General features: G+C 42.1%; 1 protein-coding gene across 1 annotated transcript in view; it reads left to right on the forward strand.

The window, feature by feature from the left end:
- Positions 1–4,980: 4,980 nt before the first annotated feature.
- C14H11orf49 (chromosome 14 C11orf49 homolog) overlaps positions 4,981–17,110 on the forward strand; it is a 174,927-nt gene continuing 162,797 nt past the window's right edge. Inside the window, exon 1 of the mRNA XM_005364164.3 lies at positions 4,981–5,107. Coding sequence (XP_005364221.1) covers positions 4,987–5,107 — 121 coding nt within the window. The 5' untranslated portion in view covers positions 4,981–4,986. The remainder of the gene's footprint in view (positions 5,108–17,110) is intronic.

Here is a 17,110-nt window from a genome sequence, read left to right on the forward strand (position 1 = left end):
GCGTGCGCCACCACCGCCCGGCTATACAATGAATCTTGATCTCTTGTATGCTATATTCTCTCCTCAGATGTCCCCTGCATGCCCTCTTTCAACCCTCACGGCTTCTTTTATTATGTATTTTGATACCCCACTAAGTCTCATTGGTGTTGTTTTCTGGAATGTTTGCTGATAGGCCTTGAGCTGGGAACCATAGCTGCAGAGAGTTGGTGGGCGCAGCAGCCATGTCCTGATTAGACAACCTTATTTCACTGCATTCTCCTCTGGCTTACAATCTCTCTGCTCCCTCTTTAGACAGCAGCTTGGCAACATGTTCATTTAGCATAACAGCAGCAGAATCAACTCCTAGGTTTATGACCTCCTAAGCCATTGTATGAGATGTGAATTCCTTCCTTCCCTCCTGTGGAATAGGCCTCAAATCCAGACAGTGAGTGCTTAGCTATTCCCATAATCTTCCTGCTACTTTTACAGCAATGGGCACCTCTTGTCTGGCAGGTGTTGTAGCTTTCAGGGTTCACTCCTGGATAAGACCATTGATGTCCTTTCTTCCCAGGTAGCCTGTACAGCGCCTTCTGAACCTGGTTTGTTTTGTGCGTGCTCCAAACAGTAGCTTCTTCTCTGTGTAAGTACAACTGTTTATGGAGGCCAGAGGAGCACATCAAGCATCCTCCTCTATTGCTCTTTACCTTGTTTCCTTGACATAATCTGTCACTGAACCTGGAGCTTAAAAAACAGTGTTTTTCATCTCTGTTAGTGGTCAGTAAGCCCCAGTGATCACCTCTACCTACCTAGTGCTGAGATTGCATGTATAGCCATGCCCCCTTTCCTTTCTTTTCTTTTCTTTTCTTTTCTTTTCTTTTCTTTTCTTTTCTTTTCTTTTCTCTTTTCTTCCTTCCTTTCTTCTTTCTTTCTTTCTTTTTTCTTTTTTTTTTCTGAAACAGGGTTTCTCTGTTTCAGCCCTGACTGTCTTGGAACTCACTATGTGTCCAGCCTGGCCTTGAACTCACAGAGATCCACAAGCCTCTTCCTCCGCAGGGCTGGGATTAAAGGTGTGCGCCACCGCTGCCACCCTCCCCACTTATTTTTTTTTTTTTTTTACATAAGGCTCTGAACTCAGGTCCTATGCTTTCTCAGCAATAGCTCTTACTGAGCCGTTTTCCCTCAGCCCCATCACTTGCACTTCTCAGGAGTGTAGAGTTATCTTTTTGTAGACTCAGCTGTCTAAGTCAGTGGTTCTCAACCTGTGGGTCACAACTCCTTTGAAAGTCTAATGACTCCTTTATAGGGTTAGTTTAAGACCATCAGAAAACACAGGTATTTACATTAACCATAGCAAAATTAGCTAAGAAGTAGCAATGAAAATACTTTTATGGTTGAGGATCCCCACACAAAAAGAACTGTATTAAAGGGTCACAGCATTAGGAAGATTGAAAAACAGTGGTCTAAGCGATTATTTGTTTGGGTAAATTTTTAGAAATATGTTGTAATAATATAGGAATCAGAAAGTCCATTTAAATTGAGGGCTGATACTTTTTTCCACTAACATTCATCAGGATCACAAAAATACATACCACCACTTATACATATAATACATACATATTACATACATATAAAACTCATTTATTCTTTAAAAAGTTTTAATATATTTATTTTATTTTTAATTACATGTATGTGTGCTTATATACATGAGTGCAGATGTCTGTGGAGTCCAGAAGAGGGTGCTGAATCACCTGGAGTTGTAGGAAGTTGTGAGCCTCCTGATCTGGATGCTGGCAACTGAAATCAGGTCCTGGGCGAGAGCAGTGCACAAGCTGCTGAGCTGCTGCTCCCGCTCTCATTTCTGCTCTCAAGACTATTGTGCTTGTTTCATTGAAAAATCTCATCCAGCATGTAAGTGTTGCCAAAATCTGTAATGTAATCTGTGACCAAATAGAAATCCAAAAAGCAGTGGCTGCTCCTTAGATAGTACTCTCTAAAAGGTCATCACGCTTGCCATTGTGTGCTTTCAGTTCAAAATAGAAAGATAATTTGAGAACTATAGAAAAAATATAAGGGAAGAAAATATAGTCAGTAATTCCACCACCAGAAAGGGCTAATATTATTTCTAAGAAACCCCCAATATTTGAGGCTCTAGTAGCCTCCTGCACTGTCTAGGTCACTTCACCAGTACACTGTTTGGAACACTCACAGTGGAGACTAGCTTTAAGCACAGGATTGTCAGGTGGTGGTGGCGCATGCCTTTAATCCCAGCACTCGGGAGGCAGAGGCAGGTGGATCTCTGTGAGTTCAAGGCCAGCCTGGTCTACAAGAGCTAGTTCCAGGATATCCAGGGCTACACAGAGAACCTTGTCTCAAACAAACAAACAAATGAGAAAGGGCAAGAAAATGGCTCAGTGCTTAAGAACAATGACTGCTCTTCCAGAGGCCTTGAGTTCAATTTCCAGCAACACATGGTGACTCACAACCATCTGTAATGAGATGAGATCTGGTGCCCTCTTCTCTCTGATGCCCTCTTCTGCCATACAGGCACACATGCAACTAGTGCGCTCATATACATAAAATACACAAATAAATAAATCTTTTAAAAAAGCCATCTTCTAAAAAACAAAAACAAACCAAAACCATAAGGATCATTGGGACTTTAATAGAAGAAATGGAACTGTAGGAAAAACTTACAAATTGCTCCAAAGATGACATCTTGTTCTTATTTAGCTTTCTTTGAGTCATTAACAGTCGGGCGCCACTGGTACTGAAACTTATCATTATTATAACCGCAAATGGGTTAATGCCCAAACAAAGCTATATTCTTGGGGTTGGATCCCAGCCTCACCACACAGACCCCAATAGTAGCACCCTCCAAGACCCAGAATGATGTTCCACAAATAAGTGGATGTCAAGTGTGTAGCCTGGATTCAAAACTTTCTGTTTTTATCTGGATGCTCTCAGTTGCTAACAGGACAGAACAAAAAGAAAAGTAAATAAATAAACACCAATCCAAAATCTCTAAAAAAGGAGATTGTGTGGTTTAGTGGTCAGCCCACTCGCCTGGATGTTGATATAGCTGAGATCCACTTCCAGCCCTCCCACAGAGTAGATAGTCACTTTTGTGACCCATGCCTCGGTTTTCCTACTTAGAAAAGAGGGAATTGCCTTAGTTTTCATGAGGCAAAACATATGAAATTATCCTCAAATAACTTGAGGCTGTTGGAGAGTAAGATAAGACAATCATCTGTAGTAATTACCATATTAGCATTGCTTGTTTGTCTAGTATGGACGAAGAAGACCCTGGATTTCATCCCAGCTCCAAATAAAACAGAGTTGGTGACGCGTGCCTAGAATCACAGCACTCCAGAGATGGAGGCAGGGAGATCGGAAGTTCAAGGTCATCTTTGGCTACCTAGTGAGTTACAGGCAAGCCTGAAAAACGTAAGGCCCTATCTCAATCTAAAAAAAATTTATTATTACTTTACATTATAGTAATAAGTCCAAATATAAGGTACCCTCAAGCTTCATAGAGGAGCGGTGGAGGAAGGAGAAGGCAACTCTTTTAAATCAAATTTGTAAGACTTCCTATCAAATTCATTACCTCAGAACACTGAACACTGCTCCTAGTTTGGCTCTGTCCCTTTCTAATTTCCACGTCCAAATTCAGAGTGACTCAGAGGAGCCTAGAGTTGAGACATATATACGAATTTAAGGGAAAGGGAGAATTATAAGGTCTGAGAGGCTCCTTGTTAGCAGAAGCTAAGAATAGGCCACTCAGAACATGAGAGAAGATGTTTCTCTTTCCTTCTCCCAATGTAGGTGGTCTGTGGGATTCCCAGCCTCTCCTTTGATGGTAAAAATTTTGCTTTCTTTCTTTGTCACAACCCCCCCCCCTTGTTGAAGGGGGGAAGAAAGGGAACTTACTTAAAAACAAAAACAAAAGTGAGGACCAAGTGAGTTTTTCTGCTACTGTTGGATTATGACAGCTGCTACAGATCTCTATTGTGGGGAGGGAGGAGCAAAAGGAAGCATCTCTTTGAAAACCAATGGATGGTCTTTCTTTTTAAAAAGGGTATAGTTGGGTGGGGGATCTAATAAATGTTCTGGTTTCTGATCCACTTCCTTTGTGAAGTATCTTTGTAGGAGAAAGGAAAACCACTTGACGAGGTATTCAATAATAAGGGATAAAAGAAGTAGAGTCTAAAGATGAAAAGGAATTTCAGAGGAACGCCAGCTAACTTACAGGGGACTTAATGAGTAGTTTTCAAAATGACATTTTACTGGGTGGGGTGGTACACACCTTTTCAAACAGCCCTCAGCAAGGCAGAGGCAAGCAGATCTCTATAAGTTCAAGGCCAGCCTGATCTAAATCAAGTTCCAAGCCAACCAGGGCTTTGTGAGACCCTGTCTCTCTCTATATGTACATATACATTTATTTATTTGGGGCAGGGGACACGTGGAGGTCAGAGAACAACTTGAAGGAGTTGGTGCTCTTTTCCTTACCATACGGGGTACCTTAGTTTGAACTCAGCGACTAAAGGTGTTGAACCGTCTCACGGGCCCTTAATGAAAACCTCTTGTGTCTAACCCTGTTAGGTGCTAAAATGCACATCCCTGACCCCGAGAAGCCGCCAATATACAATGAGTACTTTGTAGCAACTTAAGAGAGTAAATACTAAAAGTGATTAATAATAGGTAACAAGACTTCATTCAGTTTTGTGCGAGTTCATACATAATAATTATCATTAGGATATACAAAAATTATGAAATACAGAAATTGTGGAAATGAGCCAGTGACAGTAATTCTGGCATTACGAAATATGACACATTCAGTGCTTTAAAAACAAGTCCTAAATATAGGAGCTAAAAAAAAAGAAAGAAAGAAAAGAAAAATCTTGAAGAGACAACTTCCGGAACTTGAGTAGTGGGCTCCGCGTTGCCAGTCGGAGCCGTTTATGTGACACCCTCTCCGCCTTCTATTTCTTCTCTGGCCGCATGGGTACCATGGCAACAGAGACAGGCTGTAGCCTGGATTCCGGAAGCCGGAGAGCTGGAGCGTGGAAACTACCCGGTCAAAGGATGCTGAGTCCTGAGCGCCTAGCTCTACCGGACTACGAGTATCTGGGTAGGGGGGCGTCTTTCAGCTTCGGGAAAGGAAAGAAGTGAAGTTAGGTGGAGTGGGGCGGAGACAAGGGTGGAGCCTGAATGTAGCGGGTCTGGATGGAATGGGGAGGGACAGAAAGAAGGGGCTCCAGGGCCTGCCTCTAATGTAGGGCCAAATAAGAATGAAAAATAACATTTATGAAGTAAAGAATGTCTGAACTCTGTGGACTAGCACTCGGGGAATGAGCATTGCGTTCAAATTAACACAGTTAAGAAGCTGAGGCCCTAAACAGGGCTGTTCCTGATAGGTTGGTATTGGAGTAAACTTGGCCTTTGAAGTGACATCAGACATCTTGTGAATAATAATTTTGCTTTCATAGTGCGATGTAATTTCGAGCTTTTCTCTTTTGTCACACACTGTGGCAAGCATTTCGCATGCAGCATTCTTTCTTTGATTCTTATTAACAGATTTAGAAGAGGTTGCTATTTTCTACTTTACAGATGGAGAATCTAAGGCTAAAGAGACAACTTGCATAAAACCACACAGTTGGATAGTAGTAGGATCATATCTGCCACTGCAGAACTTGACTCAGGACCTTGCTTTTGAGCTAAGGCTATGTGGTAGAAAGTACTGTAAGGTGTGATAAGCACACATACAGTGAGTGTGAAAAGCATTTACTTATATGCATACATATACACTTAAAAATTCACAGACTTAAGCTTGTAGACAATTGAGCCAATAGTAGAGAGTTCTTTTTACCCTTTATATCTTCTATTTTGCTTCTTATTCTCCTTTTTTTTCTGTTTTCTTTTTTCAAAACAAGGTTTCTGTGTGTAGCCCTGGCTATCTTAGAACTTGCTCTGTAGACCAGGCTGACTTCAAACTCAAAGCTCAGAAATCCACCTGCCTCTGCCTCCCCAGTGCTGGTATGTTAAAGGCGTGCACCACCACTGTCTGGCTTCTATTTAGCGTCTATTATTAATATATTGCATTAGTGTGATACATTTCTTTTTTTTTTCTTTTTTTTTTTTAAATATTTATTTATTATATTATGTGTATAGCATTCCTTCCACGTGTGCCTGCAAGCCAGAAGGGGGCACCAGGTCTCATTATAGATGGCTATAAGCCACCATGTGGTTGCTGGGAATTGAACTCAGGACCTCTGGAAGAGCAGTCAGTACTCTTAACCTCTGAGCCATCTCTCCAGCCCCGTGTGTGATACATTTCTTGCAACTGATTATTAGCTCAGTGTGATTACCAAAAGCCTATTCTTTACATTGGGGTTTAATCTTTGTGCTGAGCAGTTTTCTGGACTTTGACAAATTCATATTATTGTACAGTCACTATTAAGGTATACAACAGAATCATTTCATTGTGCTGAAAACCCTCAGTGCTTCACCCCTTCATCCATCCCCTGCCCCACCCCTTTCCACCACTGAGCTTACTAACTTTCAAATGTTGCCCCTTTGCGAGTGATTGGAGCCATCTGTTTATCCCTCACAGGTCTTTCGCTTAGGAATTGGCTTTACAGCCACTCTGTGTCTTTTTGTAGCTTGATAGCTCATTTCTTTTTTCTTTTCTTTTTTGATTTTTCAAGACAGGGTTTCTCTGTGTCACCCTGGATGTTCTTTCTGGAACTTACTCTGTAGACCAGGCTAGCCTTGAACTCCCAGGGATACTCCTGTCTCTGCCTATCTACTGCATAAATCATCACACCTGGTAGATGATTAAATTTTCTTAATTAACCAGATGAAATGTTGCTTCAAAACGGCTTTTTAATATAAAGACTTTTATTTTGGGGGATAGCTTAGCAGTTAAGAGCATGTGCTACTTTTCCAGAGGACCTGAGTTTGGATCCCGTCACCCCTACAGCACCTGCAACTCCAGCTCAGGGGCTCCTGGGCCTCTTCTGAACTCTGCAGGCACACGCGTGCGCGCGCGCGCGCACACACACACACACACACACACACACACACACACACACACACACAGCAGATACATACAAACAGAAATTTATAGTAAAAGGACACATGTCCCTTTCCACAAGTCCAGCATGTTCCTCACAGGTACTGGCTTTCTGTGCATCCTTCTACAGATTATTCTGCACATAAAAGAACATGGAGCACGTCTGTAATCCCAGCAATCAGGAGGCAGAGGAAGGTCTGATCTATGGAGAAAGTTCCAGGATACCTAGGGTTGTTACACAGAGAAGCCCTCTCTTTGGGGGCAGGGTGGGAAGTACACCTGGGGGTTACTACTGTTGTGATGAAACACCATGACCAAAAATAATTTGGGGAGGAGAGGGTTTATTTGGCTCATAGTTCCATGTAACAGTTCATCATCCAAAGCAGTGAGGACAGGAACTCAAGCAAGGCAGGAACCTGGAGGTAGGCACTGATACAGAGACAATTCAGGGGTGCTGCTAACTGGCTTGCTCCTCCTGGATTACTCATCTTGCTTTCTTTTTTTTTCTTGTTTTTTTTTGTTTTTGTTTTTTAAGACAGGGTTTCTCTGTGTAACACTCCTTGCTGTCCTAGAACTAGCTCTTGTAGACCAGGCTGGCCTCAGAAATGGCACCACCCACAATGGGCTGATCCCCATTGTGACCCCATTGATCACTGATTACCCCCATTGATCACTAATTAAGAAAATGCTCTACAGGCTTGCCTATAGCTTACAGTTCCTTTTGGGGGGCATTTTTCTCCATTGGACTTTCCTCCTCAGATGACTTTAGCTAGAAGCACAGATAACTTTGTACCTAATGTGTAACAATATCAGCACCTATACTTTTGGTAAAGATTTTAGGTGTTTTGCTAGTTTATTTACTACTCCATGAGCTGTGAAATATTTGGCCATCCGAGTACCTTGTCAGTTCCTTGGATTTTTGCTATTTAAAGTCCATATGTCAGAGGAGTGTCTGTGGTTGACTGCTGCCTTGACAAACAGAAGTTGGTCTCTTTCTAAGTGGCGTAAGTGAAAGACTGGTTTAGTGGCAGTGTTGACAGTCTGTGAGCTAATTCATTGTTTCAGGGCACTTGAAAAGTTTCAGTGTTCATTGTAGTAATATGAGCGGTGGGCTGTGTCCCGCCACCCAGCCCCCCGCAAGGCTAGCTTTACCCGAAATAATTACACGGACACTGTATTCTTTTAATCACTGCTTGGCCCATTTCTATCTAGCCTCTTCTAGGCTAACTCTTGCACCTGGACTAGCCCATCTCTAATAATCTGTGAGCACCAGTCTTAGTGAGCACTGGTCTTACCGGGAAGGTTCTAGCCTACGTCCATCCTGGGTCGGAGCTTCATCGCATGTGCCTCAGAGCAGAGCTCTTGCCTCTGCCCGCAAGAGTGGAGCATCGTGTCTCTCTGAGGCGTCTGCCCTCGAGAGGAGAGCTGTCGAGTCTCTGAGCTCACTTCCTCTTCATCCCAGCGTTCTGTTCTGTTTACTCCTCCCACCTATGTTTTAACCTATGAGACCAAGCAGTTTCTTTATTGCTTAAACCAATGAAATCAACAGATTGATATATGACACTCCCACATCAGTTCATGGACTTCAACTATCCACTGTTCTTGATTCCTGCACAAATGTTCCTTTGCCTCTCTTGTATAGTTAAAAGTCCTGATTGGCATCAGGATATTCGTACTTCCCTGAGCAAGTCATGTCACTCACTGACTTCCTTATGGTTCAGCAAATTGAGTAACTGCTGAAACACATTTATTCTTACCTAAGAACTAGCCCTGCCTATTACAGCATGCTCTCTTATAGAGGTATGTTGTTTTGAAACATTCACTCTCAACATAATGACCATTAACAACCACACCCTAGAAGTTGTGCATGGTGACACATGACTATAATTTTAGCACTGGGGCCACTGAGGCAAGAGGATCCTGGATTTGAGGCCACTTTGGCATACATAGTGAATCCTTGTCTCAAAGATTATTAAAATCAATGGATAAACAAATAAAATTTAAAAGTCATTCTTTATAGGTTAGATCATATTTCTGATTTAAGATCTTGAAATCTGTTTTTTTAATTCACTTTGATTAACTTTTACAATTTATAAATTCACTTGCATATATTGGGCTAGAAAGGAAATACACATAGAGAACAAAATACTATAGATAGGAAAGTCCGTGGCACTCACTAAAATAAAAACAAAAAACTACAGCTGAGTACCCCTGGGAGGTACATCTAGAATCCCTGTTTAGGATTATAGTGTGGGGCACAGTGACACCTGTAAGTGAATGCCTGTAGGCATCCCTTCTGCCTGCTAGCTAGGAATTGTATTGGGTTTTTGATTATTTCTGAAGAAAGCAGCCTTTCTTCATGTTGCGTAAACTGATTTGATTTCCACATTGACTTGGTGAATTTGGAATCTATAATCCTGACCTGGCTAAGGTCATCAAGAAAGATGTTCATGTAGGCAGTCAGTGTAGCAACAGACACTGTATTGACATCCGGACTGAAGAGAAGACCTGGTAAGGAGATGAAGAAGGCTAGATATTCCCAGCCATATGGAGGTGACTTGTTGGAGGCATATGCCAGCAGCTGAGGTGCGTCTGTATGTCTGCTGGGTGTGGAGAACTCTAGAGCCGAAGGGAGCCCGTTCCAGACCCAGACTTACACAACCGCCTAAGTGCCGACCTGAGCATGAGTGTGAGGGGTGAGGTTCCTTCTTACTCCACCTAATTGTGGAAGTGCGTGCTTTCACTTGTACTCAGGCTGGCTCCTCTGCTTCTGTAGAACCGGTTGGTACTGGGGTGACATAATAGCTATCTCTAGGAAACCAGAAATCAGAGGTTGCACTCTTCCTTTGAGGTCTGTGTATGTAGAAGAATTACAATAAATGATAGAGGTTTTTTCTTTAATCTGGCATTAAAAATTTTTTGGTTGCTTTTTAAAAAATGTGTATATGAGGGCTGGAGAGATGGCTCAGAGGTTAAGAGCATTGCCTGCTCTTCCAAAGGTCCTGAGTTCAATTCCCGGCAACCACATGGTGGCTCACAACCATCTGTAATGGGGTCTGGTGCCCTCTTCTGGCCTGCAGGCATACACACAGACAGAATATTGTATACACAATAAATAAATAAATAAATAAATAAATAAAATATATATAAAAAAAAAAGCAAGGCGGTGGTGGCGCACGCCTTTAATCCCAGCACTCGGGAGGCAGAGGCAGGCGGATCTCTGTGAGTTCGAGACCAGCCTGGTCTACAAGAGCTAGTTCCAGGACAGGCTCCAAAGCCACAGAGAAACCCTGTCTCGAAAAACCAAAAAAAAAAAAAAAATGTGTATATGAAGGAGATAGGTGATGAGAGTGGGTAAGTGTGCCAGTCTGCACATGTAGGGTGAGGTAGGGTGAGGCTAGCTTATAGCAGTCAGTTTACTCTTTTCACCATGTGGGTCCTAGACTTGTATGCACATACATGTGTACATGCAAATACACACACATACACACACATGCTGGTATCAAATGTCAAGTTAATAAGTGGTGGAATTAGGATTATAATTGAGCAATCTAGTTCAAGTCCACATGGTTAAATTCTGCTATCAATACATAGAGTGGCTCCAGCCAAAAGTGGGTTCCTTACTATTACATAGGCTCATACAAGGATCCCTGGAGTGAATTCAGTTGACTCCAGAGGCTTCATTTAGTATTTCTGCTCATGAGGGGGTCTCCTAGGAATCAGGATGGATCAAAAAATGCCAGTATTCCAGTTCTCTCTTGTCAGTGGACTCATCCTCAGGGCCAGGCAGTGAGGAAGGGAACTTCTAACCATTTGAGGGAGTTCCTTTCTTCCAGTAGTGATCATTGTAGCTGGTGTGGCTGTGAAGAATTTGCCTACACTCTCTATGGCCTGGCTTTCTGCATCTGAGAAATGTGAACAGTGGAGCTGGTTGTAGTAGAGCACGCCTGTAATGTCAGCACTCCGCATGTACAGGCAGCATCAGGAGTTTGAGGGTAGCCTGCACTACAGCTGGAGGCCAGCCAGGGCTGCAGGCCTGGAGCATATCAACACTTAGTGCAGATGTTGTGAGAAGAGCCTGTGTGGAGAAGAGGAGCGTATCCTTTCAGAACACCTGGGTAGGAACAGAGTAAGTGGTGGCTGCCATTACTACGTCATTATACAAATAGAGCCTGTGTCCATGGCAACTGTGAAAATGGGCCTTTTAGATTTTGTGCTGTGGGGAGGGAAGGAGTAATTCCCACTCCACCTCAGCTCTGAATCCAACACCTTGCTTACATGGTGTGTCACACTCCCCATGTGTTCCCTTTAGTCACTGGCTGGGCTGGACAGACCCTCTTGAACGGGAGATGTTTCTCTGGGGGGTGCTTGAGGTCAGCCTTCCTGCCTCTCTCCTTTATTCGTGTGTTGAAATAAGAGCGGCGGGGCTGCGTCCCCGGCACCCGGCCGCCCACATGGCTAGCTTAGCTTATGCCCCGAAATAATTACACGAAAACTGTATTCTTTTAAACACCGCTTGGCCCATTACATCTAGCCTTTTCTCGGCTAACTCTCACACCTGGACTAGCCCATTTCTAATATCCATGTAGCTCACGAGCCGGCTTACCAGGAATGATCTTAACCTGCATCTGCCTGGAGTTGGAGAACCATGGCGACTCACTGACTCAGCTTCTTTCTCCCAGCCTTCTGTTTTGTTTACTCCACCCACCTAAGGGTTGGCCTATCAAGGGGCCTAGGCAGTTTCTTTATTAATAAGAAATCACTCCCACATCATTCGTGACAAGCTTATATCATGGTCGAGAAGCCTTCTGGCTCCCCTGCCCTCTTCTCATTTCTGGTCAAAGTGTTTCCTCCAGAACATCTCTTCATGTTTGCTCCTATTTTAGTGTCTGCTTCTCAGAGTCCCTAAACTAAAACAATATCATTGATACAGCCCTTTCCAGCCATGAATTTGATGCCATTTCTCTAAGTCTTGGCAAAGGTTCTGACTTGGAATTTATTCAACTTGGAAGACTTTTAATGTTTCTAAATTTTTTTTGTATTTGTTTATACTATAACATGAAGTTTACTTGTCTGACTGCCAAACACATTAATTTTGCTTTTGAAGGAATCCTGATAAATTTATTTTTGTTTGAAATGTAATTAGTGAGCCTTCAAATCCAATTCCACACTATAGAACATTGATACTTAATCAGCTGAGATTGTCTTCAGAAAGCATAGTCTTTAGGTTGTTTCAGAACTGAAATGAAATGAAATATATGTGTTACACTGATTGTAAATCTTTGGAAGCCAGATTAATATAAAAGATTCACTTTAGAATAGCTACAGAGCTGTTCACAATCACCTGTCTTTTTCTTCCACTCCTTCTCTTCCCGAGTAATCAAAAGCAAGCCCAAGTATAAAGTATCTTTTGACATACATGGGAGACAGAACACACTCTTAAATGAGCAGGACACCAAGGGACCGAGAAAGAAGCACCATCGTAGAGTGTACCGGATGTTTCGGGAGCTGGCAGCTCTTTCGGCTCCCCATTTGGTCAGCAGCTTCTCTGTCATGGAAGGGGCAGCAGGCAGTTGTCTTGTTGGGCTAGTTCAGGAATGTGCCCTTTGGAAGTGGTTCCTGGAAATTTAGCCTACACCGTCTTTGCCACCTTTCTGAGGGCTCTGTAGCTCATTGTTGGGGGAGTGGGAGGAGCAGATGAATTCCAGGGCTTGTGGTTTCTGACCCTTGGTCACGTCCATTTCTCCAAAATAAGTTGCAGAGTGATTTCATTGTTGTTCCAAAAAGAATTCTTTTAAATTTTTGAACTTGTTTATTATTTATATTCAAGTAATAATAAAGTCTTTCAAGTTCTGTCCAAAAATTGGTGATCATTTTTCTTTTTCTCTTGCATACGTATAATACTTGCCTAGGTAAGATGAGTAGGTAACTAAGCATTTTCAAAGGTTCTTATAGTTCAGAAAAGACATTCATGAGCCTCTTTTCCTGTTCTTATCAGTTACCTTGTTTTCCTCCTGGATCCTTGGTTAGCGTCTGTTTCTTATTAGAATGTAAGCCAGGGGGGCAGGCTTTTTCAGTATCTTTAACGTTAGTATAGTGGTTGACCCAAGTGAAGTGCTCAATTGTTGAATGAATGATTTGCTTCAAGCAGCAGAATACATTTAAAAATAAATGGGAGAAAGGAATCTAGTTTAGCCAACAGTTACTGAATCTTACCACGTGAAAAGACACTATATCCTCACCCCCTTTTTGATGGATTAAAAAAAAAAAAAGGATGAGTGATTAAAATCTGCCCTGGATGCTTTTGGCTTTAAACTCTGATTATACCTAAGCTCAGTTCTTGGTTGATAACAATTTCTACGCCTTGGTTACCCAACCATAGATTTAATCATTGTTTTAAAGGTGATTATTTGTCCTTTAGCTGTGTGGGCGCTGTGATTTGACTGGGAGGAGAGTTACCCTTGTCAAGTAACCCAGGTCTCCTTCTGGCTCTGGTTGCCCTTGTATCACTTCCCGAGCAGCTGGAGGAAACAGTTCATTCTGTGATTGGAATTTCAAGTCAAAACACATTTATCTGAACAGAATTTTAATGATTTATCAAAGAGAGGAGGGATTTTCCCAAACACATCTGAATTTACCAAAGTACTGATCTCATTAAATACATTCTTCTTGAGCACTTTTCTTTAAACGAAGCAATTACTGCTGAAATTATCAAATATATTTTTCATAAAAGCTTTTTGAATAAGTTTTTTTTGATTAGCAGGAGAAAAGTAAACATTGTTTTAAAAGGCCCTTTCCAGGGCCCATTCTTTTTTTTTCATTGAATTAGCTTTTAGAGGCTCTCTTCTTCGTAGAGAGTGGGAGCCCTTTTCCTGGCTGTCGTCCTGTGTGTAGCAGCGTCTGGCCCTGAGATTACAGGTGCTCAGCAAAATTCCAGTTCAGCTTCTGTAATCGAACACAGATCTGCTTGTGCCTCAGGATATCACCAGGTGTTTGTCACCTGGGATACAGACATAGACACCTGGCAGCAACAGCACTGTACCACATTGTTGTTGTTTGTTATGTTTTTGGAAAGTGTCTCATGTAGCCCAGGTTGGCCTTGCATTGGATGGTTGAGGATGGCTTTAAACTCCTGCCTGATCCCTTCTTTCTCTACCTTCCATGTGCTGGGGTTTCCAGCTCCCCATTGCCTTAGGGGAAACAATCTTGTGCAGAATTCCTCCTGTGGTAGACTTTCGTACAACGTGTTCTGAATGGGAAAATTATATATTTAAAATAGGCATGTTTGAAACAATAACACTTTGAATGTGAAATGTACCAAAGACCACATGTTTTTGATTTTGCTTGTCAAATGGAGAGGCGGCTGCCAGAACCACTGGACACCATGGTTCTCATGCCCTAAAGTCCTGCAGTTGACAGATATTCAGACAACAGCACAAAGAAGTTTAGCCCATGAGAAAGTGAGTCTGGGCACTTGGGCTGCCCTCCTTTTTCTCTCCGTGGAGTTCTTCCCAGCTTTGCCCCTTCTGTCTCATCTTAGATTTCCAAAAAGGAGAGATTAAATGTGTCTGTATTTCAGCATGTTCACTGCATGGACAACATGAGGCTGGCGCTCGGGCCACTGTGCAGCCTGTCATATGGAAGGGATTGCCTTTCAGAGGAGATTATAATTGTGTATGTAGCCACACAAATGCACATTCTGCTTGAAGGAAAATGTAGAGAAGAGGAGGCCTGCGCTGCCACTCAGGTCCCTTTGTGGAAGCTGCACAAGAAGCCCTTGCATGCCATAGTCACCTCTTTCGGGCTTAATGAGTCATCTTTGTGTGTTAGCTACTTAAAAGGAAAAAGGAAAGAAGAAATGCACTCTCCCCCGAGTGAATTGCTTTTATTAGCCCTGCAGCTTTGTCTTAAAGAGTTTGAATATTCCTGATGACATCATTTACAATGCTAGTGCACAGACAGTACACAAAAATCCAGCGTTTGAGTATCCAGATGAACTTAGACAAATTTAGAAAAAACGGTAACAATGTTCTTTATAAACAATGAACACAGGAGCTTAAACAACATGCACAACCCTAGTCTTTTTTTTTTTTTTTTTTCGAGACAGGGTTTCTCTGTAGCTTTTGGTTCCTGTCCTGGAACTAGCTCTTGTAGACCAGGCTGGCCTCGAACTCACAGAGATCCGCCTGCCTCTGCCTCCCAAGTGCTGGGATTAAAGGTGTGCGCCACCACCGCCCGGCACAACCCTAGTCTTTTGGGGATGTAATACAATGAAAGTTGGCCACAGCGAAAACTAAAAGTTCAGTGTCCTTGTATTATTTACAGTTCAGACTTGAGTTTATGGTCTTGTAATCCCAAGCAGTATTTTCAGTTAATGTAGAAAATATGGGTTTACTCTGTGGGTAAATTATTTTGCTCTTTGAGCTGTAGGGTTTTACCTGTGAAAATAAAAACGGCAAAAGGAATATTGCCACCTGCTTTACAAGAATGTGGAGAGATTGAGAAGATAATCATGGGGAGTTCTTTATAGGGATGGTGTTTTGTAAATAGAAAATTCTGCTATTATTGTCATTGATTAAATTTCCCCAACAAATAGAGTTGATAAGAGCTCACAAGGCAGAGAAGATGAATTAATATAAGCCAGGAATCTTGAAAGTAAACCATTGAATGAGACCTAAATTGTCTTTCTTAATAGTCTGCGAACCATTAGCCCTGCTGTCTAGCCTATGATTGCTTCCTGAGTTCTCACAGATGGAGTGCATACTTGGCCACCATGCAAAGGATGGTGGTCATAAAGGTAAATGAGAGTGAACTAGACTGTCAGGGAGAGTGGCTTCATGGTTGTACTACAAATATTCTCTGGAGTCCTGCTAATCTTTTCCTTGTCTGGACATTGGGAGGCTTTGGCCTTTGCTTTTCAGTAGATGTTTGATTTTTTAATCTCATATTTCTAAAGCAGCAGCAAATTACAAGAAGTGGCTCACATTGTGAAATTTTTTTCCCCTTAGTGTGGTGAGAGAAAAATCACTGTGGTTGAAAGACTTAACAATAGGCTTGCCACCTTGAAAGTCTTCAAACTCAGCCAGTTAATGATAACAGCTTTTGTTTTAGATAAGAAGGTATACTAGGAAACAGTATATTTGTTTTTGTTGTTGGTTTTATTTTTAAAATGACATGTCTATATGTGTGTCTATGTGTGTGTTTGTACAGTGTAGTACCGATTTCAGGCCAGAAGACGTTGTCAGATTCCTGGATCTACAGTTACATACACTTGTGATATACTGAACTCAGAATCTCTGCAAAAGCAGGACGCTCTCTTAACCCCAGAGCTATCTATCTCTCAGCCCCCAATTTATATTTTTAAATGACAGAATTATTACTGAAATATCTTCTATTTTTGTGGTTATTTTCGTATTTTGGGCAGCAATACCTGAGAAGACTCCTAAGGTTCCTTTGCAAGTTCAGGATTTCATCTTTTATTTCCAATTATAGTTAGTAGTACCTTCATTTTGTTATATCCAAATCAGCAAAGTCCCCACAAAAGCCAACAAGGAGACCGAGTCCCATACATAAAAGCAAAGAGCCTTTATTTTAAGCAAGTTTGCAAACTATGTCTCTCTGCACATCCAATGTATTGGAATAAATGGAGAGCCTCGAACTTAATTAGAATAGGGTTTTATAGTAATAAAGGTTGGGTGAGGGGTGATTGGCTGACATTTGTCTAGGGGTGTCCTGGTTGAGTATGTTCTGGCAGGTGGTCCTGTCTACAGCAGTTGGAATGTTAGGCATTGCCTTTGGATGGTCTGTTCTTGGGTGGAGGTTGGGTAATCTCAGCTTGTGGTTCTTCCTGCAACCCTGCTTCAGGGTAAACTACTGAGACTCAGGCCTCTTATTAAATTTATTGATGGCTGAGTCCTACTCTGGCAGGTGATAATGGTTGGAAGTAAAGAACTTCCTTTGGGTGACCTGCCCATACTTAGCTTATCGTGGCTGGCTCCCACAGACATAATAAGGGGAAAAGCTATTTTATTTAAATTCTAAATCTAAGGCAAGATCCAT

Source organism: Microtus ochrogaster (genome assembly GCF_000317375.1).
Source record: "Microtus ochrogaster isolate Prairie Vole_2 chromosome 14 unlocalized genomic scaffold, MicOch1.0 chr14_random_1, whole genome shotgun sequence".
NCBI classification, from domain to species: Eukaryota; Metazoa; Chordata; class Mammalia; order Rodentia; family Cricetidae; genus Microtus; species Microtus ochrogaster.